Genomic DNA, 27,866 nt, shown 5'->3' with positions numbered 1-27,866 from the left:
ATTTCCTTTACATTCTTTACCTTTTGTTCATCTAGATTAATTTTTTATTATTATTTTCTAGCTCTGGAAAGTAAGACTTTGGTGGTTTAATTGGTTTGGCACTAAATTAAATTGATTTAGGTAGTTTTGTCATTTTTATTTTATTAGCTTAGCTTACTGATTAGCATTTCCTATTTCTCTAGTTATTTAGATCTATATTCATTTGCGTAAAGGAATTGTTGTGTGATTGTGTTCATTGGAATTCTTGGTAGATAGACTCTAAAGTATTTTATGCTGTTTGTAGTTATTTTAAAAAATATATCTCTTTCTACCTCTTCCAGCTGGGTTGGATTTTTGTTTTGGTTTTTTTTTTGTAATATACAGAAATGCTGATGATTTGAATGAGTTTATTTTTGTCCTCAAACTTTGCTGAAGTTAATAATTGTTTTAGTTAGTTTTTGCATTGATTTCTTAGAATTCTCTAAGTAAACCATCATATCATCTACAAAAAGTGATAATTTTGTTACCCATTTGCTTACGTTTGTTCAATAAATTTTTGTTTTATTGCTGTAGCTAGCATATCTAGCACTATATTAAATAGTAATGGTGATAATAGTGATCGTCTCAGTTCCTTTAGATTTAATTACCATCTCTATGCCATGATAATCCTCAAATCTATATTCTTTTCCAGTCTCTTCTCTGACCACTGGTCTTGCATCTATAGCTGTCTTTCAGACATCTCACAGTGGACATCTTATGCTCAGTATATCCAAAACTGACCCATTATTTTTGCCCCAAACCCTCTCTCCACCTCCTAACTTCTGTGTTCCTATCAAGGATAACACTATCCCTTTGGTCCCCCAGGCTTCCAACCTAGGTGTCATCCTCAACTTCCTTATACACCCCCTCTCCATCCAGTCTGTTACTACAACCTGTGGATTTCACTTTGCAACATCTCTTGCGATATGCTCCCCTTCTCACCTCTGATACTGCCACCATTTTAGTGCAGGCTTTCATCACCTCGTGCCTGGATTATTCTAATAGCCTGCTGTTGGGTCAGCCTGCCAGCCACCAGAGATTTTCCTAAATTGCATTCCAGTAAATTCCAGTAAACTCTTTTTCCTCCAGAATCAAATAAAAAATTATTAATTTTTTTAAAATTTTTTTCATTTGATTTTCTCCCTACTTCCTGCCCTTCCCCCATCCGTTGACAAGGCAAGATATAATATCAGTTATACATATGAAGGCATACAAAATATATTTCCACATTGGTAGGATTGTGGAAGGGGGAAAAAAGCAAGAAAAACAAAATGAAATCTTGAAATTTGCTTCACATATTCAGAGTCCTTCATAATTAGTGTCCTCTCCAGTCTTCTTAGACCTTACTCCCAGTAACACAGGCCTCTTGGCTGTTCCATTTCTCAGATCCGGGCTTTTCCCTCTGACTATCTGCCCATGCCTGGAACACTCTACCTCTTAATCTCCTCTGGGCTTCTTTTAGGCCCCCACTAAAATCCCACCTTGCATAGAAAATCTTTTCTTGTTCTTAATTTTAGTGTCTTCCTTGTAATTATTTCCTTTTTAACCTGTACATAGCTTGCTTATACATATTTGTTTATTGTCTCCCCCATGAAATTGTATATTCCTTGAGGAATCTGAGATAGTCTTTTACTTCTTTTGTCTCTCCAGGTCGTAGTATACTGCCTGCCACATAGTAAATACTTATTGACTGATAATAAACATCTTTGCTTTACTCTTGATTTTGTGGTAAAAGCCTTTAGCCTGTTCCCAGTACAGGTAATGGTGGCTCTTGGTTTTAGATAGATAATTACTTATGTTATAAGGACAGTTCTCTTTATTCCTGTGCTTTCCAGTGTTTTTAGCAGGAGTGGGTGTTGTCGTCTTAAAAGCTTTTTCTGCACCCGTTGATATAATCATATAATTTTGGTTGCTTTTGTTACTTGTATGATGCTATGTTTATAATCTACATAATATTAAATCAACCCTGCATTCCTGGTATAAATCCGTCCTGGTATAAATCACATCTTTGTGAGTAATACATTGTTCTAATCTCCATGCTAATATTTTATTTAAATTTCTGTCTCTATTTTGACTTTCCCAAATTTATATCAAGACTTCTATTTGTGTTATAAGAATTTGGTAGAACTTTTACTATTTTTCAAATGTCCTATAGCATTAGACTTAATCATTTTTTAAATGTTTGGTAAAATTTACTTGTAAAGTTACCTGGCGCTGTGATTTTTATCTTTAGGAGTTTTCTTAAATTGGATTAGTTAAGCACTCTTCCTGTTCTCTAAATTTGGGCAATTTATATTTTTGTAAATATTCATCCATTTCATTTAGTCTGTCAATTTTATTGTCATATAATTGGGCAAAATGACTCCTGATATTTTTATTTCTTCATTGGTTGTGAATTCCCTGTTTTCATTTATCTGGTTTATTGTTTGTTATTTAAACAGCTCCTAATTCTTATTCCCTAATCCAATAGTTTTTTGTTGTTGGGTTTTGTTTTGGTTTTGGCTTCTGATTTTCAGGATTTTGTTTTTTGATTAGGGGTTTTTTTATTTGTTGGCTTTCTAGGCTGGTTTTTTGTTGTTGATTATTTGCTTTGATTCTGCTCTTTTTTATTCTTTTATTCTCCTTGCCTCTTTATTGTAATTTTTTAGATAAGAAAATAATAGGGTTCTTTAATCCATAGGAATATAATATATAGAATTTTAATACTTTTTTGATAACTTAGGATAACTTGATAACTTGCTTATTTTGTTGACTCAAACCAGTAGCCTTTCAAACAAAAATGAAATTTAAGATCTTAAAAGAAAAATTACATAGCTATCATCAGATAAAGAAATACTCCTAGGAATAAAAAAATTTATCTCTCTCAACATCCTGATGTATTGGTGAGTCCTCCAGATTTTGCTCTGTGAGGCTTATGCTTTAATTCTTGACTTTAACACTGTGTGACTCTGGACAAAGCACCTAACCTTTCTGTGTTTTAATTTCCTTATCTGTAGAACAAGGATAATATTTCTTTGCTTAATTCACATGGCTTATGAAAAAAGCATCAAGGAATACATTCATATTTGTAAATCTTAAGGTACTTTGTAAATACTAACTCTAATCATTACTAAACAAAATTTTCTCTAAAACAGCATGATGACCTTTATCTTTCTTAAGTTAAATCCCATTATAGTGTACACTTTACCAAATGGCTGTGAAAACCTAACTCTTCTGGAGGCAGTAATGTTTCTGTCTCTGATAATAAATGATGTATATTGGATTACTACTTTGAGTCACCAACAGGATAGCCATTAGATAGCCATTTGGTGATGAATTATGGTAACATATAAGAATATAAAGTGGTCCTTGGTTCTGTGCAGTTCCCATCTGATTCCTTGTAGACATTGGTACCAAAGGAAAAGAGAAAAAACTGAGAATCAGTTTCTAGACTATATAAAAATATTAGTTTCATATTAATTTCTTGAATATGAAGTCTTAACTAGTTAGTGTAGACCCAAACAATGAAGCATATATGTCACATCTGTGTTGATATTAATATTATAAATAAAATTGCAGTTCATAAGGAAGTTACAGTTAAATGAAAGGACAGTGGATACATTGTCCTAGAAGTGAATAAAGAAGTTGATAGAGTTGATTTCCTCTAAAGGCCACAAGAAGCCTTTCTTAAGAAACACCTTACTTTTCAGGGGAATATGTTGCAGTACTCATCTTGAACAGAAGGACAAAGACCACCATTAAAATAATTATAACTTACGTACCAGTATCTGTTGTGGAAGAAGGAGCAGACATTTTTCAAAATACTTGACAAGATGACTTCATTAGGACAGTGAATTTATACATGAAAAATGTGTATTTCAAGATTAAGAGATGAAAGAGACTAAAAACTTGTATCTAACTCAGAAGACTCATGCCTACATTTCATGCATACTTAACTGGAGAAGAGGATAGGTTTGTGGTGGAAACAACAAATAACATTCCCCCCAAAGTGGAATTTACTATTTTAAAATTTTATTGTATTTAAATTTACTAATTTAAATGAGTAATTACTAATGTAAAATTCCTTTTGGAATCAGTTGGTACATTCACTGACTTAAGCAAAGTTCAAAAATCAAATTAGAGAAAGAAATAAGACAGTATTTTTTTGAAGCTTCAGTCCAATTTATGTAAACAAATTGTTGATGTTAAAAAAAAGAAAGAAAGAAATGGGTGAAAATTAAGATACTGGTTTCTTATCACCATCCCTTAGAAGTCCAAGCAGCATAAAACACTTAAAATAAGGAAACCCAAACAACCCCAAAATAATAGCTAATGGTTCTGTTCCTATTTAAGTTTACAATAGCTTTACGTATATTACCTCATTTTATCCTTTAGTCTCCGAAGAGCTCCTTCTTCTTCCTGCTTTTGTAACTCCTGTCCTCTGAGGATCTGTTGCCCAACTGCCTCCTCCTTTGCCCCACTATCAGAGAAAGATGATCTTTCTTTCCAAGGCCACCTATATCCCTGGACCTTTGATCTCATCTTCTGTCCATATAATCCTTATAAACTTACCCAGATTTCCTCTTTTAAAAACAAATACAAAAAGATCCTTATTTGATGACTCTATGATCCATCACTATCAGGCCATTATCCTCTATTTCCTTACGTCGTACTAACTACTCATCCCTTAGTTGGTCTGACTTCAAGTCCCATGATAGCTGAAACTGTTCTTCTTTTAATTATCAGTGATCTGTTAAATCCAGTGGCTTCCCCACCCCCAGCCATTCTTGACCCTTTGACCTCTAACACCTTTCCTTCCTAGTTATTTTTCTTAGAAGGTTTTTGTGACCCTGTTTTCTTTAGATTCTACTACCTGTCTGATCATTCCTTCTCCTGTGGTGAATTGCATATCCCATTCCCTCTGCAAAGGTGGCTTGGGATTTTCTCCCTGCTCATCTCCATCTCCTGGCTTGTTCAACCCCAGCTAAAATCTCATCTTTTGCAAGAAATTTTTACCGTATCCCTATCCCTCTTAACACTAGTGCCTTCCCTCTGTTCATTTATCTTCTCTATTTGTTGTTAGTACATAGTTGTTTTCGTATTTTCTCATCTATTAAATTGAGCTCCTTGTTGCCTGACTGGTGTGCCTATCATAAAGGATATGAATGGAAAACTATGAGCAGCATCACTTCACCAAAATTAAAAATGGTGGATGAGAAGACAAATTTGAAAAACTTTTTGTGAGACTCAGTTAAAGCCAGATTATCCTGGGAACTTTATAGATAAAACTGGAAGGGAAACAGCAGGTAAACGCAAAAATGGAAAGGATTTTCCAGCTTCACCACATTTAAAATCTAATACCTTACTAAAACTGTGTGTCTTACAAGGGAGGATAAATGGCACATAAGTTAAAGTTTAGAAGAGTGTCTACAGGCTGTGATCAGATTAGGTACCTCCAAAAAATCCATGATGGAAACATTTTCTTTCAAAATAGGAGTAATCCAAAAAAGGAATTAAAAATATAAAGGATAATATAGTTATTCCCCAAAGATAGTCATGAAGATATTATGCATGTATGATCGATGCTGAGAGAATAACATAAATAAATAAGACATGATCTTTGCCACAGTGACCTTACAGTCTAATAAGGAGCTTATATTTGCTATTCACTTGTGAATGGTGTATATTTGCCCTATTTGACATCTTGAAGATTATGATAAAGATATTAAGAAAACTCACCAGGGCTGTTGGAACTAATTTTAAAAATATGAAAATTGAACTTCCTGAAGCATAATTTCTAAGCCATACTGAAGCTGAGCTGCCCCTTGCCTTTAGGCTTATCATGTTCCAGAATTTTGCCAGTGTCAGTAGATATGTCTTTAGAGCTTATGTAAATATACTTTCAACTTGCTTTGTTTGTGACTTTAATTATATGTGATAGTAGTAGACTGTGTTTTTTTAGTTGATATGATAGAAGCAAATGATGTGTATGATTTCTTTGTAGCATGATATGCAAATTGTTAGTAATGAAAAACAGCTGTCTGTTTTACCTATTCCATAATTGTGTATGCAAACGTAACGTAGAATATGTAAAAGTACTTTGTAGCTGTACAATTTTACAAAAAAATAAGGGCTGCTATTATAAAATCAGGCCAATTTTTTAATAGCTGACTGCTAACCAGAGGAGGGCAATACAGCCTTCCTTTAAACTGAGCCAGCTCCTGCTTCAGGTTTGAGTAGTTTACAGAAGGGTAATAAGAGTCCTTTAGAGTAAAAGCTAACTATAAAGTTGTGTGGTTCAGGACTCTTCTCTTGCATGGACTGGTAATAATATGAAAATTCATGATATGCTAGAAATCATTTTTTAAATGCTTCATGCCATTTTTTGTTAAACAAGATGACTACAGAAGTGGTTTTAATTTGTAAGTACTAATAGCTTGAATTAAAGGATTGATTTTTCTTTGTCATTATAGGGATTTTTTTTTTTTAACCATACATGAAACTTTATTTTGATTGGGGAGTAATATGTATGTGTTGTTCAGATACTATTCAGTGTTTATTTTGATATTAAGAAGTGTTTAAATTGTGTTTAGCTTCCTATATGCCAGGTATGCCAAGTGGAATGACTTCATACCCGCCTGGACACCCTCCCAATCCCAGGTAATAAAAGATCAATATTTTGATTAGTCCTATTTGAAATTCCACTTCAATTTAAATTTTTGTCAGAGTAATAATTACTAGTTAGTATGTGCTAAGTTAATATAAGTTTTGATATAGGCCTAAACCTAATTGGATCAATTTAAACTAACTGTTGCATGTTACCTAGATTTAATTAAAATGGAGTCTTTTTCTCTCCCTGGAGAAATGCTGTCTTTCATAAAGGCAGGCAAAGATGAAGTATTGATTGTTGGGAGGTTTTTTCCTTAGAAGAGACTCAGTCTGTTTTCCTATTAATAATGAATGGGAATACTATACATTTTTTTTTCAAAGGAAGTGAGTTTGTAATTTCTAAGAATTATTTTTTAAAACTATTATGAGTTCTTATGATCTTTGCTAATGGTTTGCATTAAACATTCTTAGGAACTTTTTCCTGGTATTTATTCAGTATTCATCATATTATCCAAATATACAATAGATTCCAAGTCATAAACACTCATATTTGCATCTGTCATCATTTAAATCTTAAATCTATTGAACAAAAGAATCCTCAGTCCCCTCTTACTCTTTCCACTTTTATCCAAATTGCTGGGTTCCAAATTGGCTCATCCCATTAGGGTTTCTGACTTTGGATTTTTGATCCCATGGCTAATCCATCTTTTGTTCATTTTCCTTACTTCCTGAACCATCTTACTTTTTTCTCCACATTATAACTCCATTCCATGGAGGTCAATAGGATTTAGAACTGGAACAGATCAAGATAATCTAGTCCAACTCACTTTAAGGAGGAGAAAACTGAGGCCCAAGAGGTTAAGCAAATTGCCTGTGGTCACACAGGTAGGAAGTAACAGAGTAAAGATTTAAACCTAGATTTACTTACAAATCTAGTACTTTTTCATCTGTAGCATGCTACCTGTTCACTTCGTGTCACCTCAGCTTTCTGCAGGGTGTTTCTTGTCACATGGTCCTGCAGACATGTTTTGCACATTGTCATGCATTATTGTCTGTCACTGTTGGTAAGAGTGTCTTGGGTATTAAAATCCACAAATGATGCCTAGAATGAAGTTTGAGAGTAAGCCTCCTTTGTATCAAGTCTTTACCAAAGGTCAGTTTGGATCAGACTCTGACCTCACGCTAATAGACAATAAAATCATGGTTTGATAGTCCATAAGCAAAACAAGCATTTTAAATTTGATGTTAAAACATCTTACTCTTTATTTCCCAATGTCCTGTTCTCAGTGGAAGTATCTGAAGGTCTTTGAGAAGGTTATAGTCCTGAGGAGAGTTTCCTTAATTCTTTTTATTTCTCGGCATCATTACTCATTCTCCCTTCCTTCCTCTAGGGGAGAGGCATCTCTGCTTGCTAAGGTGAATTCCTGCTAACTACGTCCTTGATTCTATTTCCTCTAAAACCTTGCTCTGTTACTGTCTTTTTGAACACAACCTCTATTTTTCCTCTTTACTCTGCTTTCTACCCTCCAACACCACCACCACCCTGCCCCCGCCTCCCCCCAAAATCATGGTCTTCTCAATCCTAAAACATTTGGTAGATTAATCCTTATTCCTTCTGAAACATGCATTTCTGATTTTCTTTTAATGACCAAACTAATTGAACAGTTGTCCAAATGGTTCAGCTGCCCTATTCTTTTTGAGTTATTATATCATTTCCATCCCTACAAGTACAGCTGAAACTCTCTTAAATTCACACATAATTTCTTAATCAGTTATTTAATGTAGCTTGCTATCTCTCCTCATCTCCTTTAACCTCCTAACTAGAAAGTGCTCAAAAAAACCCAGTTTTTCTTCTAAGATCTGGGTTTGAATTTTTTTATTTCTGCTGACTCCTTGTGTGTTCTTTGGCAAGTTATGTAACTTCTATGAACCTTGGCTTCTCTAAAAATTAAGAGGGTTGTACTATAGGACCTCTAAGGGCTTTTATATCTCTAAATCCTATACTTCCATGAGCCTTCTATTTTGATTAATGATACCACATTCACACAGTCTTCATTGCTTCTCATATCCATTTATTCCAAGTCTTGATGATTCTTCCATAATACCTCTTGCATTAGCCTTCTCTTCTGTTCTCATTCCCATTGTCTAATCGATTTACCTGGACTGTAGCTGTACCCTCTGTATATGTACAGATATTCCTATCTTCATTTCCCTCCCTCTCCTTTTCAGATTATCCTCCAGTACTGCTGTTAGACGTATCTTCTTTATTGGCCAACTTGGTCCTGTTATCCCTCTGTTCAGATCCTTTTAGTGAATCCCTATGGCCTACCAAATAAAGTTAAGACTTCTTTTTCTACTATTGAAGACCTTCTACAATCTGGAACCACTCTACTTTTCTCATCTTTATGTCATATTTCTCCATATAAGCAAGATTAGACTTGTTTTGTTTGACCTTAGAGGGCAAAAGTAGTACTGGAGGATAGAAGTTAGGGAGAGGAGATTTTGGCATGAAAAATTTTAATAGTGATCCAAAGAATAATCTGGCTTCCTTGAGGTAGTGAATATCCATCAGGAGGGTTTTCAAGATAGATGTTCAGTGACCACTTACAGGGAATGTGGGTGAAAAGGACATATTTCTGTTTCAGTTGTAGGTTAGACATTGATAGATATTTGAAAACATTTGCTTCTGTGGTTTTAAAGACAGGAATTTTTTATTATTGATGATGATGATTTTGGTGCTTTATGGACCAATTTATAATACGGCTCATTTTTAAAAGTTTTAGTTGTGGCTTAAGTCATCTCAGCATATAGTCCTGGTTAAATGAAGTAGTAGCCCTACTATGTACTCTGTGATGGTCAGATCACATCTTAAATAGCAGATTGTCAACAATAGCTAATATAGTGAGGAGTCTATAAACAATATCATTAAAAGTATTTGAAGGCAGTGAGGAAGCTGAGATCAGAAACTATATGGCAAGAGGTATTTTTTTAAAAATATACTTTATTTTAGTGAGGAGACTGTAAGTGCAAACCTAGTTAAATTCATAAAGGGAAAGGAAAAAGTCCTTATTAAGAAGGAGCCCACCTTCCCCATCACCACCAGCAACAGTTGCTGACCAATTGCTACCAACAATCAAGTAGTCACAGAAGGTGGGACCTGGTAACACCCCACAGACTACCATTGCTACTTCCAGCGCAGCCTTCAGTTATCATTCCAGAGACGCAGTTGTTATGGAGAACGGACTAGCCATAACCATCACCTGCCACACACAGAGCAGAACAGCCAGCTTAGCTGAAGTATCAAGGCAGCCAGAGAGAGAAAGAGAGGAAAGGACCATATGCCAGGTCCAGTCAAGCCCACTTCCCCCTCCCCACTGCCTTGACCACTGTCTCCTTTCAAATCCTGATGTAGACAGGACTATGAAGCACCTATGAGATGCAACAGCTGACAAGGGCTCCTGCATGTGCTTCAGCCACAACTCCTGAAGGCAAAAGAACCTTTTTGCCTTCAAGAATTTAGCACTGTCAGATGGTTCAGCATCAAAAACTGATAGCATTTTATCAGTACAAACAATATTAAAGAGACATTGCTTGGCTTCTGTGCCCTAAGGACCATAGGACATTTCCATCTCATTTAAACTGAAACCTTCATATGTGTGGTCCTTTCTTTTGATCGATGGACAGCTCCTTGAGAGTAAGGACTGTATTAATTTTCTGTAGCACAATTTATTGCCACATAGCAAGCACTTAATAAATGCTTTAGATTCATTCACTCAGTCACAGGATCCTAAAAAGCAAAAGTATTAATTTAGAGACTGTTTATTAGATGTTGAGATATGACAGGCATTGAGGGAGATAAAAGATAGCAAAGACAGCCCTTTGTTTTGTATACCTTACAGTTGAATAGAAAGATTTCTGAACTGTTGTGTTCAAAAGAGGTAGTAGACTTTTGCGTTGTTGCAAAGAATCCAACAGTAAAGGATTATTTTATCTCAGTTATAAAAGAAAGGGGGGGGGGGGATTTTTAACATTCCAGCAATGGGATGAACTGACTCATGAAGTAGTAGTTTCCCTGTGTTGGGAAGTATGCAAGTAGAAAGTGGGAAAATAATCTCTTATGGATGCTAGAGAAAGAGGATTCCTTCTTTGCCTAGGAGATTGGTTTAGATTAGTGTTGTCAAACATAAGAATCCCTTTCTGCTGCATATTGATTTAGAAAAACACCCATTAACATTATCTTTTGTGTTATTATTGTGTTCTTATTTATTTTGTTAAATATTTCCCATTTACATTTGTTCAGCCACACTGGAGAGTATTGCCTTCTATGATTGAAACTTGTAGTTTAGATTTTCTCTACCATCCTTTCCAACAATAAGTGAATGTATCAGTTCACAGACAGTCTATTAATTTTGTGCCAAGTGCCAAGCTAAATGCTTAGTGATACAAAGGAAAAGGCCCTAAAGGAGGGAAACCACAAGTGAAGGCGTATGCACACTCCATATAAAGTTATACTTGGCAACTTTAGAAACAATTAGACACTAGTATGTGGGGGAACTAGAAAGGCAGACTATAGAAGGCAGAACCTTTAGTAAGTTATATATGTTCTCAAAGAACTTAAATTCTTTGAGGGAAGGTAACTTGTATATGTATAATTACATAAAACAAAATGTAGAGTAGTTTAGGGAGGCTGTTAGCATTTGGGGAGATTAGAAAAGACATTGCAGAATTTGCTGCTTAAAGTGAGGCTTGAAGGATGAAAGGGATTCTGTGAGTCAAACATGTCAAGAGAGTGGCATCCAGTGCAAAGCCTAAGGGCATGAGATATAATGTGCCAAGTGTGAGGAACAAAATAAAGTCAGTTTGGTTGGAGTTCAAGATAAGAAGCCATATATAAAGGGGTGGGAAAGCTAGGTTGGAATTAAGTTGTAAAGGGCATTAAAGTCAAATGGGCTTCATTCTGGAGACTTTAAGGAGCCACTGGAATTTATTGAGTAGAGGGATGATGTGGCAGCTCTGTGGTAAATGGATCTGAGAGGGAAGAGCTTGAGGCATTTGGATCAGTTAGGAAGTCTTTGCAAAATGCTAAGCAAAAGTTGATAAGGGCCAGCCAAAACCAAGGTGTAATGGCTGCGTAAAGCCCAGAGAGGTGGATAATGAATTTGATGTGTATGATAGAAGTAGAATCGATAGTTTGGTGCAATTGACTGGATGTGTGGGGTGAAGGAGAGTTAAGAGTTGATGCTAACCCGCAGTGGAAAGGTAAGGAGGGGCCAGGTTATGAAGGACTTTAAAAACCAGATATGATTTAATAAGGCAACGAGGGCCTTGAACCACTAGGGTTATAGAAGTGTTAGAGGGGAAAGGGGCATATGAGAGAAATGTTAGGAAGATAGAGATGATAGATTTGGAAGCTGATTGTATATGGAGGGTGAGAGACAGTTAAGACTCAAACAAAAACCTTGATTGTGAGCCTCTGGCTCAGAGAATGGTACTTTAACAGGAATATGAAAATTAGGAAGAGGAGAGGGCTTTGGGGGAAAGATGATAGTTCAGTTTTGGAAATGTTGAGTTTGAGATGTCTGGCAGGCAGTTGGAGATTCAAGACTGAACCCTGGAGGTCAGGAGAGAGAGCTTTAGAGCAGATTAAGATTTAGCTTAAAACTTCTTCAGTGATTTTTTTTTTAAGGAGTTAAAAAACAAACTGGCAAACTTATCAACTTTCTTTAGAAATTAAACCTTATGGGTACGTGGTTGAAGCATTTAATATTTGCTTGTGTGAAAGTGAACCCAAAGTAGCCAGAGGCTAAATCTAATGATTACTTAATGAACTAGCTTAGGAATATAGCCAGCATGGAATTTGTTTTCCTTTTAAAAAAACATTTTAAAGATATCTTTGGTTTTAACATCACAGTCATTTTAAAATATATCACTCCTCTTTCCCTTACACCCAGTAAACCCTCTCATAGCAAAGTTTGAAAAAGAAATAACAAGAAAGTAAGTAATTCTGCAAAACTGACCAATACATTTAGTCATGTATGTCAATATATGAAATATTTCATACCCATTCTACCCCATTTCATTGAAAGGACTGAATTCTAACAGAATTTTTACAAGATTGTGCAAAAACTGAAATAGAGTTTTACAGTTTTGTTAGTTTACTCATTACTAAATTTAAACTGAAAAATTGACCTATGTATACGTAAGTTGCTAAATTGTGTGTTGTCATGATACTTACTCTTACTTTTTTTTCTTTTAAAGTGGTTTCCCAGGTTATCCTTACCCACCACCAGGTGGACAGTACCCTCCAACCACAAGTTCGCAATACCCTTCCCAGCCTCCTGTGACCACTGTTGGTAAGTAGCCTTGAAAATCTTTATTTTTGTTTTCTATCATAAATGGCAATTTCATGTACGGGTATGTTATGAATTTTTTTTTTTTTGCTATAGCCTTTTTAGTAGAAAGTTTCTGTGATAAGTGACCTTTTTCAAAAATAATTTAATTCAATATGGATCAACCTACTTTTAGTACCTAAAGATAATGTTATAAACATTCCCATTCTTTTTCATTTTGTGTTAGGTGTTTTGGGAACTCAAATTCTGAGTTTGTTGATAATGATTATTACTAGTAAGGAAAGTGTACATTTAAAGGTGGCATTGGTTAATGTGGATGAGTCAGGTAAGAGTTACTTAAATAGTAAGAGATTCTAGTTAACTTGTAGAATTTTTGTGTGATATTTTTAAAAAATCTATTTCATACCGTGGTATAATAAAAACTGCTTACAACATAACTTTTCTTTCATCCAGAATATTAGTAAATGGATTTCCATTCCATTGTAGCTTGTGAAATGTTGGAACTGGTAAATATATCCAAAATTATTCTTCTGTACTATTTGTAATACAGATGGGCTTTAGGCATTAAAATTCTAATGACTTGATGTCTTTTTTTTCTTTTAAATGTGATCTTGCCCTACTTTACCTATTTGTTGTTTTGTAGCACAATTTAAAAGGATTGATAGGAATTATAAGGTAAATGTAAATCATAATTGTATCTTCGCCAATGATTCATTGACCTTAGCAGTATTCTTATCTTTTTTTTCTGGATTCTCTTTTAATACATCAAGGGCCTGTAATTTCTTTGTGTGAATACTCCTTACCCCAACATAAATCACAACCTTTCTACAACTTAGAAGTAGATGGTCTCTGCAGAGTTTTGGTGGACAGGTGATTTATCACCTTGCAACTAACCTAAAAATGAGTCTCTATACTTAGATGAACTGGTCTTCATACAGTAGATATAGTCTATCCCTATCCACTTATTTGGAGCCTTTCTGGTTTATATTCTGATGAAATAGCCTTTGAGAACCCAGGGTGAACTGTGGAATGGTAAGTCAATGAATTTAGGATGTTGATCAAAGGAATTGATCTAATAAAATAAGATGGTACTAATTAACAATTAGTAAAATGTTGATAATTGCCATTCCTCTCTATTTTTGAGGTATCCATACAATATTATACTGGAGCACTTGTCATTTGGGGAAGAAAGGTTCTATGTAAACCAAAGGGCTGGTGATTGGGAGGTAAATTTGATTTGGGTGAAGCACTGTTTCAGATAAAGGCAAGAATTTTATTTTCTAAGAGTTCAGTATTTTTAAGACTAAAACCAATGTAACCATTTTGTGAGAGTCAAGCATGATGGCATATGTCTGTAAGACCCTGCTACTAGGAAGGAATGCTTCATTCAGGAGTACTGAGGTGAGGTGGGGCTAAAGCTGATTGGTGTCTGGATTAAGTGCGACACTAGTCTGGCAACCCCCAACGGGCCGCCAAGCTGTCTAAGGAGGGGAAAACCCGCTCTGGTCAAAAACAGTAGGTCAAAGTTTCTATGCGCATCAGCAGTGGGGTTGTGCATTTAAGTTGCTACTGTATTTTCAGAATGGATGAGATAGGGAAATCCAGTCTCACAAATAAACAAAAAATTCAGCACCCTATTTTGAAAGGAATTTAGGACTTCTTGTAATACATTTATTCTTTTCGGTTTTGCCCAGTGTTTGTTTACTCTGAAATTTTGTTAGTGATATTTTTGTGATATGCTATATATAAAGCAAGTAATCATACTTTAAAACTGACTGGAATAAAAAATAACAACTCTGGAGGTATATTTTGAATATTAGTATTCACAAATAGCTGGTATATTACCGTGTGTGCTTGATGCGATGAAAATAGTCATTTTTTGTTTTTGTTTGAAGCTCAGTACGCAAGTCATGGTTGATGGTGTATAGGTGGTGTAGTTGAAGATGCCAGAGGGCATATCTGTCTTTGAAGGACCTTATTCTGAGGTGCCTATAGTTGCTAATGAGGCTAGTGGTCTTGTGTATCTAGATTGGTGTTGCAATACTGTCTAAAATCAAACTGTTAAGATGACCACAGGGAATGCAGCTTGTTATCTGAGACAATAATGAAAAGAAGTGACTCCTGGAAGTAGGCTTTTGGACTCAATATTAAGAGTTCATTCCATGGCCCTGTTCAGTGAAGTTTTTTAAAAGCATTCGTAGAAGACTGAGTGGTTATTTCTAGCATTCCTTTAATAGCTTTTATATTGCCTGAGCAATAATTTCCCACAAGTCGAATTCACACATTTACATACCAGCTCTTAACTTTGTAGTACAGTAAAGAGTTGGCTGGGCCATAAATACAGATGTCTGATAAAGGAAAGTTATCACGCTTGGTGTGATGAGCCTGACTGGGCAGTTGGAATAACACTTTAATAAATTTGTTTTGTTCTTTAGGGGATGGGGAAACTTATCAACTATGAATAATCTTTTCCCCCCAAAGCCATTGTAAGACCAAGTGTGTTTTAGGACATCATCCTTGCAGGTGACTACCAAAAATGTATTCCACTGGAAGATCAACCATAAAGGATGTGGATCTTGGATTACTTTCCTTAGATTTTCTATCCAGTGCAGGCATTGTTTACCAGCAAAGGCATCTGAAGGAAGGTAAACTTTTCTTGATACCTGTGGATGAAACGTAAATAAAATTTAAGTTTATGCTTCTCCAGATTATGTAATGTACTTCTTTTTTAACAAATGGGATTCTTTAAAAATAAAAAGGATTGGGAATACCGCTTTGCCAAAATATAGAAGAAAATAAAATTTAAAACTTAGTACTACTAGACCACGATCATATTAAAAAGATTTGAGTTCAGGAGAAAACATTAATACTTGTTTGTGTTCTCTTAATAGCAGATGCCAGAAGAAAGCAGAAGCAGGTATGGATTTGTGGTCATTCGTATGTTTTCTGGGCAGAAAAACGGGCACTCAAGAGAAGCTTTGGTCCACAGCTGGGCATTCGAGTGGAGGATGCCAAACTCCACTGGCTAGGAAAGAGTGGCATGATGTGGGATCAGTTAATACCTACCTTGATTCATGCACGGCGGCATCTGCCAGATCCTGATGTGCTTGTGATACACCTGGGTGGCAATGATCTGGGAGCAGTAAGATTGTTGGATATTATGATCCGAATTAAGAAAGATTTAGGATTTATCAAGCAAATGTTCAAGAACGTCATTTTAGTGTGGTCCAACATTGTGCCCCGAAAAGCATGGAACCAAGAAAAACCTCAGAAGGTTATGTATAAATGTATGAAGAGGGTCAATCTAGAAATGAGCAACTTTATGAAGACCATCGGAGGATGCGTTATCAAGCATGACACCCTTGTGCCAGCATCTCCAGGTTTATTCCATCTAGATGGTGTCCTTTTATCAGAGAGCGGTACCGATGTCTTCAACCTGGATTTGCTTAGTGTTTTGGAAACTCTGATTTAACTGAGGGAATTTGGGGGGAGGGGGTTATGAGGGGGAGGGGAAGAAAGGCTAAAAGGAGCACTTCTGGCCTGGGAACCTGACCCAAAGTAGGAAAAGTTTGGACACCTCAGGAGGAATTCCCACTAAAACAAGGGTGACTTTTGCCCTTGGAGAGACTAGTATGTCTACGTCATATCTAAAGGGACAGTTGTTTTGGACTGATTTAATTACCTGAGGGTTTAGTGGTGCTTCTGTCCAAGATGGCAGGAAGCATTGATTTCTTCTTTGTTACAGTGGAATGCTGTACCCAAATGGAAAGCTGTGTTTTCTAACAGGACCTGTTTGATATGATTTTTTAAAAAATTATTTTCCTTTTGGTGTATGAAGTAATGCTTGTAATTTGTTTAAAGAGATATTGTCAAATAGGTTAGGCCTCATCTTTTTACATACAGATCTTTTTGGTATGTCCTGAGTTAACAAATAACTACCTGGTGTTGGAAACCTATTTTGAGTGTCCAGAAACATATGGTATCTACTTTTTATGATTTCTCTTTGACACTAAAAAAAAAAAAGGTTTGTTTCTCTGCCATTTTGTCCTTTATTCCAGTTGCATAATCCCCATTTCTGACATAACTTTAGCATACTTTGGAGCTGGGTTTTGTTTTGTTTTGTTCTTCACCAGTATAACAATAATGGCATTTAAACTCTGGCAATAGAGTACTGAGTAGTCACATTTGTTTTTGGATCAATCCTATACTGTTTGTGTCTCCCATAGTGATGTTTTCCATGTGTGTCACACACATTACATATGTAATTTCTCTAGTTAACAGGCCCACATTTTTGGTTTATTTTTTGAAACTACGTTACGCTACTGAAGATTTCTTGCATAGTGATCTTAATAAACAGTATTTTGATTTATGCTTTGCAAGGAAAATTTTTAGGGCCCAAATCAAATTTTACTTTCTGACTCTAAAATCATTTAATTTAGCCACGAGCACTTAGTGCTGTGCTAACCAAAATCATACTTGTCAAATGGAGTGTATATTTTTTAATGTACTAAAAAGTTTAAACAAAATAAAACTACTTTTAAAAAGAATTTAGAGTATAGCCCTTGAAAACTCTTTCTGTCGTCTAGATTTTACTGTAAAATAATTGATTGTATTTTATTTGTTAATCTGCCCATTTAGTGACTGGTGGGAAATGACTAAACTACCTTCTTAGTTTGAGAAGCTAGAGTAGCATTAGACAGTTCTACCCTAATATGATTGTTGATATGTTCAAACTTTTATGTAAAGTTCCTTCTATTCCCTTCTTACTAGGGAAGTAAAAGAGGAAATAATTTGAACATATATTTTTAACTATATCTCTAAAAAGGAGAGGCAACATGAATAATGGAAAGAACACTGGATTTGGAGTCAAAAGACCCGGATTCAAATCCTGGCTCTGTTAAGTAATGCTTGTGTGACCTTTGGGGACTCCCTTAGCCTTTTCCATTTCCTTTTCTGTAAAACATGGTTGTTGGAATAAATGATCTTTAAAGACACTTCCAGCTCTAGCTCTAAGTCCTGTGATCCTTTGAAAGGAAAGTTTGTCTTGCAGGAAATCTGGCATATGAGAGTAGAAGACAATGTTAGAGAGTTTGGGAATTCATTGGTCCCATCTTCAGTTGAAAGAATAGAAGCATTCTACCCTTAATCTGGTCCCATTCCAGAAGGTTGTATAGATGACTACAATTAGTATGTATTTCTACACTTCAGACTGTTGTAATAGCAGGTTTATAATATGGATACAGTGTGATTTTTGTGGTGATGCCGCTTGTTAGTAGTGAGAACATTACAGTAGTAATTGTGTTTATGCTAAGTTTTTTGAGTAGTCTTTTGGAGAATCCTAGGATTAGTAGTCTTCTGGAGACAGATGTTTTTAGTAATATAATATTCAATTGGTGGCAGCTATATTTAACACATGACAGGGTACTTTGGACACACTGTACACTAAAATGGTATTTCCAGACACAGATGTGCCTTGGAAAAGTCTATACATAGTACCACATTTAGACATGTTTGTGTGAAGCAGTGTTTGGATATAATTTGTATAACTGTAATCTAAAATTAAGAGCTGTGGCCTTTACAATTTGGTTATTGTGTGGTTTGTGTATATATTTATATATATATGTGTGTGTGCGTGTATGTGTATATATATATGTGTACACACATATATATATACACATACACACTCATATATGTGGTATGGAACAACATGTCCTCTGGACTTCTGCAGTAAGCTATTGTGAATGGGAATTCTAACCCATTGAAGTGGACACTTGCAAAGCTCCATTTTGAAAACATTTTCTAAATATATCTAGATTTTGAAGTTGTAATAATGTAATTTTCTAAAGTCACTTATAAAGGCAAGTAAACTAGTAAATGTAGATGGGTAATATTTACAAAATTTTGAGAAAGTGATTTTTTCATGTTAAAATCTTAACTTTAAAGTGTCAGGGTACGAAGGACTATAATGTTATAGTTGAACACTTAATGAAGAGAAAACAAACTGAACATGTATAGAAATAATTGCCTGTTTTATACCTTCTCTAGAGAATAATAGCTAGTAAACATTATAAGGTTTTCTTGTCTTTGTTTTGTCAAATGGCTGTCCTTCCTTCTTCAACATTCTTGGATGTAATGAATTTGGTTTACAGAAACTGCCCTTCCAGGATGTACTACCCCACACATGGCGGGGGTACACTAGTGCACACACTCTGCGTGTGTGTTTGTGTGTGTGTATGTCTTTGAGCTTCTCTACAATCTTTCAGACTTCCTTTGGAAATACCTGCCTCATCATCAGGGTAAGTAGCACTTTCCTGTAATCTGGGGGAGTCAGTGATTCAAAAGGGAGTGGAGATACAGATACTGATAAGGTAGCTAAGAATTTAAGTTCTTCTTATTTATGTTAACAAAGATGACAGTTTTACAAAATGAAAATGACTACTGTGTATTCAGTTAATACTTAAAATGCCTTCCTTACAATTTTATATTGCTTTGATGTTATTTTTTAATAATACAGGAAAATGGGCAACCCTCTGATAAAACTGGTTCTGTCATATTGAAATTAAGGTAGATAAGGCACCAATCTCCAAATGTGATCAATTTATTGTTAAGGCTAGCGTATGTGTTCGTCCTTCATTGCCAAAGAAGACCATGCCATCAGAGAAATGATGACATGACTTGCACTTGACTTTGTTTTGAGGGAGAGAGGGCTGTGCAAGTCACCAGCCTCACTTCTCCTCCAGAGCCATCTGAATCCAATGACCAGATATATTCACCAGGATGACTGGAGATGACCCAGGATGAGGCAGTTGGAGTTAAGTGACTTGCCTAAGGTCACACAGCTAGTGAGTGTCAAGTGTCTGAGGTGAGATTTGAACTCAGGTCCTCCTGACTCCTGCACTGGTGCTCTATCCACTGTACCACCTAGCTGCCCCTTAAGACTAGCAGTTACCAATAAAAGGGGTCTTTTAGCTCCCCAGTAAGCCAAAAGACCTCAAATGACAACTGACAGATCATTTTTATGGATAAAAGGAGGAGCATCCAAAAATCTGAAGTTAATCTCATAGGTTAAAGAAACAGTATGATTAGTTATAAAGCCTATAGTATCATAGATGGGGAAAACAATATGATATGAAATATCATACACATAGGGGACAGTAATTGGATAGACATCAGAAATGCAAGGCTAGCAACAACCCCTCCTTCCATCCTGTCCCTGATAGATTGCTAATTGATTGAACCCACCGATAACCTATAAGAGTAACATTTCATTTAATTGTACAAGATAACTAGTGGCCATAGAGAGACAACAGATTTCTTCTAATTGGTTGTGGACAGCTGGTGGTAGAGAGATAAGTGATTTCTTTCCATTAAAAGCGACTTGTTGGTTAGCTGATCATTTAAACTTAACTCAAAAGGGAAAACTGAACTTTTAAACTTCTGAACTTTACGTTAATGACAAAGGAATGTGACTTAGGTAGTTATACAAAATGGTAATAGTGATGCAGAATAGAATTAATTACAAAATGAAATCAGAATCAGTTTGATTTTCTCACTTCTCTGTTATTATTTAAATAGAACACATTTGTTTCAGAATCATAAGGTAAATTGTTGTCCCTTATTTTCTAGAAAAATTGTGAGAAGAGCCATTCCTTAGGACTGAGGTCTTTTTTTAGAGGTGGCTTGTCTCTTTCAAGCTCTTCACCTTTTTACCTTAAGTCATTTGAAAGTTTTTGTTGGTCTTTTTCATAAGCCTTTTTGACTTTGGTATCTTCACTAGGATATATATCTGCATTTTTCTACTTTGAATGATTTTTTAATGCCACACTTGCCCATTATCTCTGCACCTATCATGGACACAGTCTGTTGTTCCTTGTTTGCAGAGTTGTTAATTTGTTGACTTTTCTTGAACTTAAATGTCTCAAATTTTGTTCGTTATATTTGTAGAGAAACATTTTTAATGCTTAAAGAATATAGCTCCAGGAAGATCTACAACCTTAAAATCAATACTCTGGTTTCTTTGAGGGGATAGTCCGTGTATATTCATGGAGTCCAGTAAATACTACTTTTCTTCAACAAAGAATCTGAGAGAATTTACCACTCTTTAAAAGTTTTTACTCTGAGTTCAAAGAGGTCCCTGGACAGCTGTTATACCCTTGCCTTTTTATATCTCCACCCCGTGCACAACTGCCCCTTCCCAATAATGAATACAAAGGTGACTTTAATCCTGTTTCTAAGCTCTCACTTGGGCTTATTTTTGACTCCATAGATTGCTATTCAGTTTTGACGTAAGGTAACAGTTGTGTTTTAAATACTCATTTATTTTAAGGAAATAAGTAGATTCATTGCACTATTCATTGACTGTGAGTTAGGCACTGGGCAATAGTTGGGGGTACAAAAATGAAAATGGTTTGCTGTCCTCCAGAAACTTAAATGGTACACAGTTAAGTTTTTTTTTTTATTTTTTAAAAATATACAAAATAATTTTGCCAAAAAGAACATTTAACAATTAGGAAAATAAGAGAAGTTTTTTGTGACAGGCATACTTGAAGAAAATTTTTTAAAAATATTTTCATTTTTCCCCTCAATTACATGTTGAAACAATTTTATAAACACTTTTAAAAAAAGTTTTGAGTTCTAAATTCTATCCCTTCCAACCCTTCCTGAGGACAGGTAAGCAGTCAGATAAAGATTATGTATATGTGATCATATGAAATATTCCCATATTAGTCAATTTTTACAAGAAGACTAAAAAAAGAATGAAAGAAAGTGAAAAATAGCATGCATCAATCTGTATTCAGACCACACCAATTCTTTCTCTGGAGGAAAATGTTTCATCATTAGTCCTTTGGGGTGGTCTTGAATCTCTATTGCTGAGAACAGCTAGGTCATTCACAGTTCTTTATCCAACAGTATAGCTGTTACTGTGTACAATATTCTGGTCCTATTCACTACGTATCGATGCGTGTTAAGTCTTGGCAGGTTTTTCTGAAATCATCCTGCTTGTCATTTCTTATATTACAATAATATTCCATTCCAGTCATCTACCACAGCTTGTTTAGCCATTCCCCAGTTAATGAGCACCCCTTCAATTTCCAATTCTTAACTGCCACAAAAAGAGCTGCTATAAATATTTTTGTACAAATAGGTCCTTTCCTGCCCACCCCTCTTTTTTAATATCTTTGCAACAGTTTTATAGCTGTTTGGGCATAGTTCCAAATTGCTCTCCAGAATGCTTGGATCAGTTCACAATGCCACCAACAGTGTGTTAGTGTCCCAGTTTTCCCATGTCCCCTTCAACATTTATCATCTTCCTTTTTTGTCATATTGGCCAATCTGATAGGTGTGAGGTGGTACCTCAGAGTTGTTTTAATTTGCATTTCTCTATCAATAGTAATTTTTAGAGCATTTTTGCAGGTGACTATGAAAATTGCCTGTTCATATCATTTAATCATTTGTCAGTTGGGGAATACTTGTATTTTTCGAAATTAGGCTCAGTTCTCTATATATTTGAGAAACAAGGTCTTTATCTGAGATACTTATCACAAAATTTTTTCCCCAGTTTGCTGCTTTCCTCATAATTTTGGTTGCATTTTTTTGTTTGTTTTTATTTGTCTTGTTTGTGTGAAAACTTTTAAATTTTACATAATCAGAGTTATCCATTGTATATTTTGTAATGGTATCTCATTTGGTCATACATTCTTCCCTTATCACCATAGATCTGACAGATAAACTATTCCACGCATTTCTAATTTGTTTATGGCATCACACTTTATGTGTAAATCCTGTGCCCATTTTGACTTTATCTTGGTATGTTGGTCTATACTAGTTTCTGCTTTAATGTTTTCTGGTTTTTGCAGCAGTTTTGAAAAAAGTCTTGAAGGGATCTAGAGGTTCCAAGAAGCAGAAGGGAAAAGAGAAAACATTTCTGGCATGGGATGTGGTCTGTGCAAAGAGAAAGGCAGGAGGAAGAAGCAATAGCATGTAGAGTGACCCTCAATAGGCTGGTTTTGGCAGTTCATTGATGGATTAGGAGTACAGGGGACAATCCGTCTGGAAAGACAGCTAACTGTGAGTCAGGTCTTGAGGGACTTTAAAATGCCAGAGGGATTTGTATTTTATGCTAAAGACCTTAAAGAACCACTGGATCTTCTTGAGCATACATGTGACATGATGACACTGCGGTTTTCAGAATGTCCATTTGACAGCTGTATAAAAGTTGCCCTGGCAAAGTGAGAGAGTAAGGGCAGGGAGACCAGTGCCTTAGTCCAAGAGCCATGTGACAGGGTTGTAACAAATAAGAGAGATGAGATGGTGAGAGGATAGATAGGACTTGCCCCTGTTTGAGTAGGGAAGGGGCAAGTAGAGGTTTGAGAATCAGTCAACAAGCATTTGTTAAGCACCTGTATGCCAAGCAGCTAGACACAAAAAATAAAAATAAAAAAACTCCTGCCTTAGGGAGTTATGTTCTATTGGGGTAGACAGTATATGCCTGTAGTATATTACAAGTTGAACATAAGATAATTTGACGGAGGAGTAGGACGATGTTGGCAGCTGGGAAGATCTGGCTGATGACCCTTGAGTGTCACTGGAAAGAGGGAACAGTAGCCTTTTTACTTTTGTTGAGGGGAAGCAAGGGATTGGGAAGTTGCTATTTAGTTATTTTGTGTCTTCCTTTGAGAGCATTCATTTTGTGGATGCAGAGTTGTCTTTTTTGTACAGGGTCTGTCACTGTAGGTAATTATTAATTGGTGATTGTTGGTAGAAGTGTTTCTGAAGTGCCTGTGTTTGGCAGCATGGAGCAGATATAGATATAGATGCATACATTCAGTCAACAAGTATTTATTAAGCATTGGGGGTGCTAGGGATACAAAGACAAACATGAAATAGTCCCTGCCCTCCAGAAGGTCATATTTTATAGCAGAAACAACATGTACACATAAATATATGTGAAGTAAATATATACAAAGACATTTGGTGATAGTAAAAGTGGAGAGGAGATCAGGAACGATTTTGTTTAGCAGGGGTGCATTTCAGCATAACTTAGAAGGAAACTAGAGATTCCAAAAGGCAGAGATGGGCAGGCAACATAATGCATCCTGCTGTGCAAAGGCAAAAAGATGGGAGCTAATGGAGCATGATGGGTCAAGGACAACAAGATGATCTCAGATTGCAAGAAGCAGGGAAAATACTGCATAATAAGACTGCAAAGGTAGACTGGAGCGAGGAATACCTGACAGGAGTTTATATGTGATGCTAAAGGCAATAGGGATTTTTTTGGAGTCGTTTGATCAGGAAAGTGATGTAGTCATATTTATCCCTAGGAATATTATTGTGTAGTGGATTGATGAGAAAGTAGAAACTTGAGGCAAGGAAAGGAATTAGGCAATGATTGTAGGAAAAGGTGATCTGGACCTAAAGTAGGAGGTTGGCCACATAAATAGAGGGATGGGTCAGATGCCAGGAATATTAGGGATTTATACTGAATGTATGGGTGGAGGGAACAAGAGAAGTTAAAAATGACTCTGAGGCTGTGTCTGGTGATTGGCAGAATGGTGAGGCCTCCTCGTTGCTAGACATGGGGCCTGTCCTGTAGCAGTCAGCAAATTTAGTGGATGGATCCTGGCCTGACCTTTAAGTAAAGTTTTGGTGCTAGACAAGTTTCTCACAGTCATCTGGCACAATTTGTCTTTCTGATGGTTACTAAGAAGGAACAGCAGAAGGTCACTTCTGAAACCAAACCCTGCAGGGGAAAAGGTTAGTCATTGGACTATGGCACTGTGCCACAACTCTTCTTAAAGTCAAACTATAATTATGTGCATGGTGGCACATTGAAAAGAGTCCTTTCTGAAGTAAGATAAAATGTTTTGCCGAACTGTTTTTCTTATCTATGAATAATCTTTTAAAATGGCAGGTTCTCTTTTAAACTCTGTACTATAGGTTTTTTTGGTATATTAGAGAGCTTTTCACATACATCATATGTGAATTTTTAATAATTTTAATGCCATAATATGAAAGTAACGTAGTTAAAATGTCTAGTTTTGGTTTATCTTTCTGTGATGAACTAGGACATTGGGCTAAATGGCTGCTGCCTCAGCTTGATTTACTGTATTTCCTTTTAGTGGTATGATGATTCTGGTTTTGGATTGTTATGTTAGTTATCTCTATGGATGGGTGTCGTTTACAATCACAGAAATGGGCAAATTTCAGGATTTGCATGTGAATTTTTAAAAGTTAAGTACAGATCATTTAGGAACAAAAATTTTTGTAGGTGTGAACCAGGGGGATTATCAAACTATCAGGAGGGACAAATCTGATCTGTCACTTGTTTTTGCAGTTACAAGCCAGAAGTGATTTTTACATTTCAAATTCAATAAAAATTCATTATAAAAGGCAAAGACTATTCTTAGTTGCTTCACCTAGTCTGTAGTGTAGACTAACAGTGCTGCAGAGATCAGATCAGAAACTAAAACCTGTATTTCATAATTAGTAGCATAAGACTGTCAAGTGACTTTGTGAGTCTGAGGTGGGGGGAATGTCAGTACTGTTGTGGGGACATGATGGAGGGAGGTCCTAAAGCTGTACAACCAAGTGAGAAATGGAAGAGTTGTCTAAACTGAGCTCTCTCCTTAAATGGAGGTTTGGAGTTCATGGTCCCACCCTCTAATCAGAAAGGCCGAGGGTTGATGAGATAGAATTCCAAGGCCAAAGCCATCTTGTAGAGTGATGAGGTTATCCCAGTAATGAGCCTTCAGAGGCATGATGGAGAAGTCAGAAATGTCCCCAAAGTAATGTATCCAGGTAAGAGATGAGACAATTCTGGATTTTGTATTACTCTGCCTTTTCCCAGGTAGAAAGAGCCAAACCTCCAGGTGGGGCAGTGGCAGGAACTTCATCTAGTCCAACCCATACAAAAGCAGGAAGCTACCACACCCCTGTCAAACAGTCATATACTTTCTCCATTTCATTATATGCAGTGATAGGAGAACTTAGTACCTCTTGAAGGGTCCATCCCACTTTATTAGATAGCTATGATTATATTAAGCTGACATCTTCCTCTCCAAAACTTATACCCACTGATTCTGTTTGTACCTTCTGGAGCCAAGGAAAAGAAATCTAAATCTCTCTTCCATGTTGACTTGGAGTTGGGAGACTTTTATTTAAATCCTGGCACCAGTTGTGTGACCTTGTACAAACACAGGTAATTTCTTTGAGACTTATTTCTCTCTTTTGTAAAATGGAGATAATAATGTACTACTATTTCTCTGCATTTTTGTGAGAAATACTTTGTTAAAGTGCTTTATGAATGTGGATGGTTACTATAACCAATTTTCATTCCATCGGCCTGTCTTATTACAGTATGATTTAGCATTCCCTACCATGAGGTATAGATTTCCTTATGTGTTCCAAGTTATGTTGCTATTAAAAGGTACTCAGGATTAGACACAGTCCTCCAGGTGTGGAATGACCAGGGCAGAGTACAGCAGTATTACTGCTTCCTATTGCCACCTTCTTCTGTACACCTTGTTTAGAGCAGCCTAAGAGTGCATTAGCTATTTTTAGCTACTGTGTCCCACTTCTTTGCCTGTGATCTACTAAAAGCACCAAATCAAAGAAGCACAGAATTTTGTGTGGATAAAACCTATGAGGCCATCTGAGTTCAATTTGTACCCAAATAAGAATCCCTCCTAAAACATCACAAGTGGTCATATACAGCCTTTACTTAAAAATTGCTAGTAAAGATGACTCTACTCCCTCTTAAGGAGGCCCAGGCCTTTTCCACTTAACTGCTGTCTAGCTGTGTCTCTCCCATTGTGTATATCTGCAGGCAGTTTTTTTAAAAGTCTTTAAGATAGGACTTTACATGTATCCCTTTTAAGTTACATCTTTCTATATTGGGAGCTTTGCTCTTAATTTTTAAAATCTTTTTCAATACTAACTTGTGCAAGATGTTATAGCTATCTCATCATCATGTCACCTGCAAATTTCATTTTCATGCCATGTATGTCATCCCATGTCATTAAAGAAAATTTCACTTTAGAGAAACTAGAGGCAATGTAACACCAAGAAAAGTATACATATTTGAAAACAGAATCTGGGTTGAAATCTTAGCCATTTACTTGGACTAGATGACCTCTAAATCCCTTCTACTTTATAATCTATGGCACTATTACGCTGTGGTCATTGAGCAGAATATGGCCAAGAACAAATTCCTGGAGCATCTTGCCAAAGATTGCCCACCAAGATGTCCTCTATTCCTTTATCTTCATTCTTTGTGTATGGTCTTGAAATTATTTCACAATCTACCTAATTGTACTAGGTTGTCACCACATCTTTCCATAGAATCCACACTATAGAGTTTGTTGCTGTTGCTGGTCTTAGATTTAAAGCTGGAAAGGGCCTTAAAGGTCATCAATTCCAGTGGTCCCAAACTCAGGTAGAAAGGATATTGGCCACCTACTGACTTAGAAAACCACAAATTAACATCACCTACATTGTACTCTTATTTTTTTCCTATTTTGTTGAACATTTCCAAATTGTCTTTTAATCTGATTGGGCAGTTTTGTTGGAGGGTCAGAGGTTGGTACTTCTGGTCTAGTCCAGCCACCTCAATTTGTGTAAAAGAAAACTAAAGCTGAAAGTTAGTAAAGCAGTTTACCAAGGTGTCATACAAGTGTGAGAGTGTCAGAGACACTAGGAACCCGGATGCTTTAATCAAAGCCAGCACTTTTCCACTTTTCCCACTGTATGCAGAAGATCCCTGCCATTGACACTTCTGGGGTACATAAATTGATAAAGTGTTGTTACATATCTTTTCTGACAGGCAGGAATCCTACTCTTAAGACTTTATGATCCCTAACTGATTAGTCCTATTGAATACCGTGAGGAATATTATGATGACAATAATGTACA

General features: G+C 36.0%; 1 protein-coding gene across 4 annotated transcripts in view; it reads left to right on the top strand.

Moving 5' to 3' along the window:
• TSG101 (tumor susceptibility 101) overlaps positions 1–27,866 on the top strand; it is a 101,559-nt gene that overhangs the window by 53,761 nt on the left and 19,932 nt on the right. For 2 of the 4 annotated variants that reach the window (XM_072619661.1, XM_072619662.1), the window contains 2 exons: positions 6,591–6,657; positions 12,865–12,959. In XM_072619661.1, the coding sequence (XP_072475762.1) occupies positions 6,591–6,657; positions 12,865–12,959 (162 nt within the window). Of the gene's footprint in view, positions 1–6,590; positions 6,658–12,864; positions 12,960–15,847; positions 17,504–27,866 lie in introns of those variants that run through there. The other 2 variants (XM_072619659.1, XM_072619660.1) reach the window with 2 other exon arrangements.

This window comes from Notamacropus eugenii, chromosome 6 (assembly GCF_028372415.1).
Source record: "Notamacropus eugenii isolate mMacEug1 chromosome 6, mMacEug1.pri_v2, whole genome shotgun sequence".
NCBI lineage: Eukaryota > Metazoa > Chordata > Mammalia > Diprotodontia > Macropodidae > Notamacropus > Notamacropus eugenii.
This window is presented reverse-complemented; position numbering and strand designations above follow the sequence as displayed.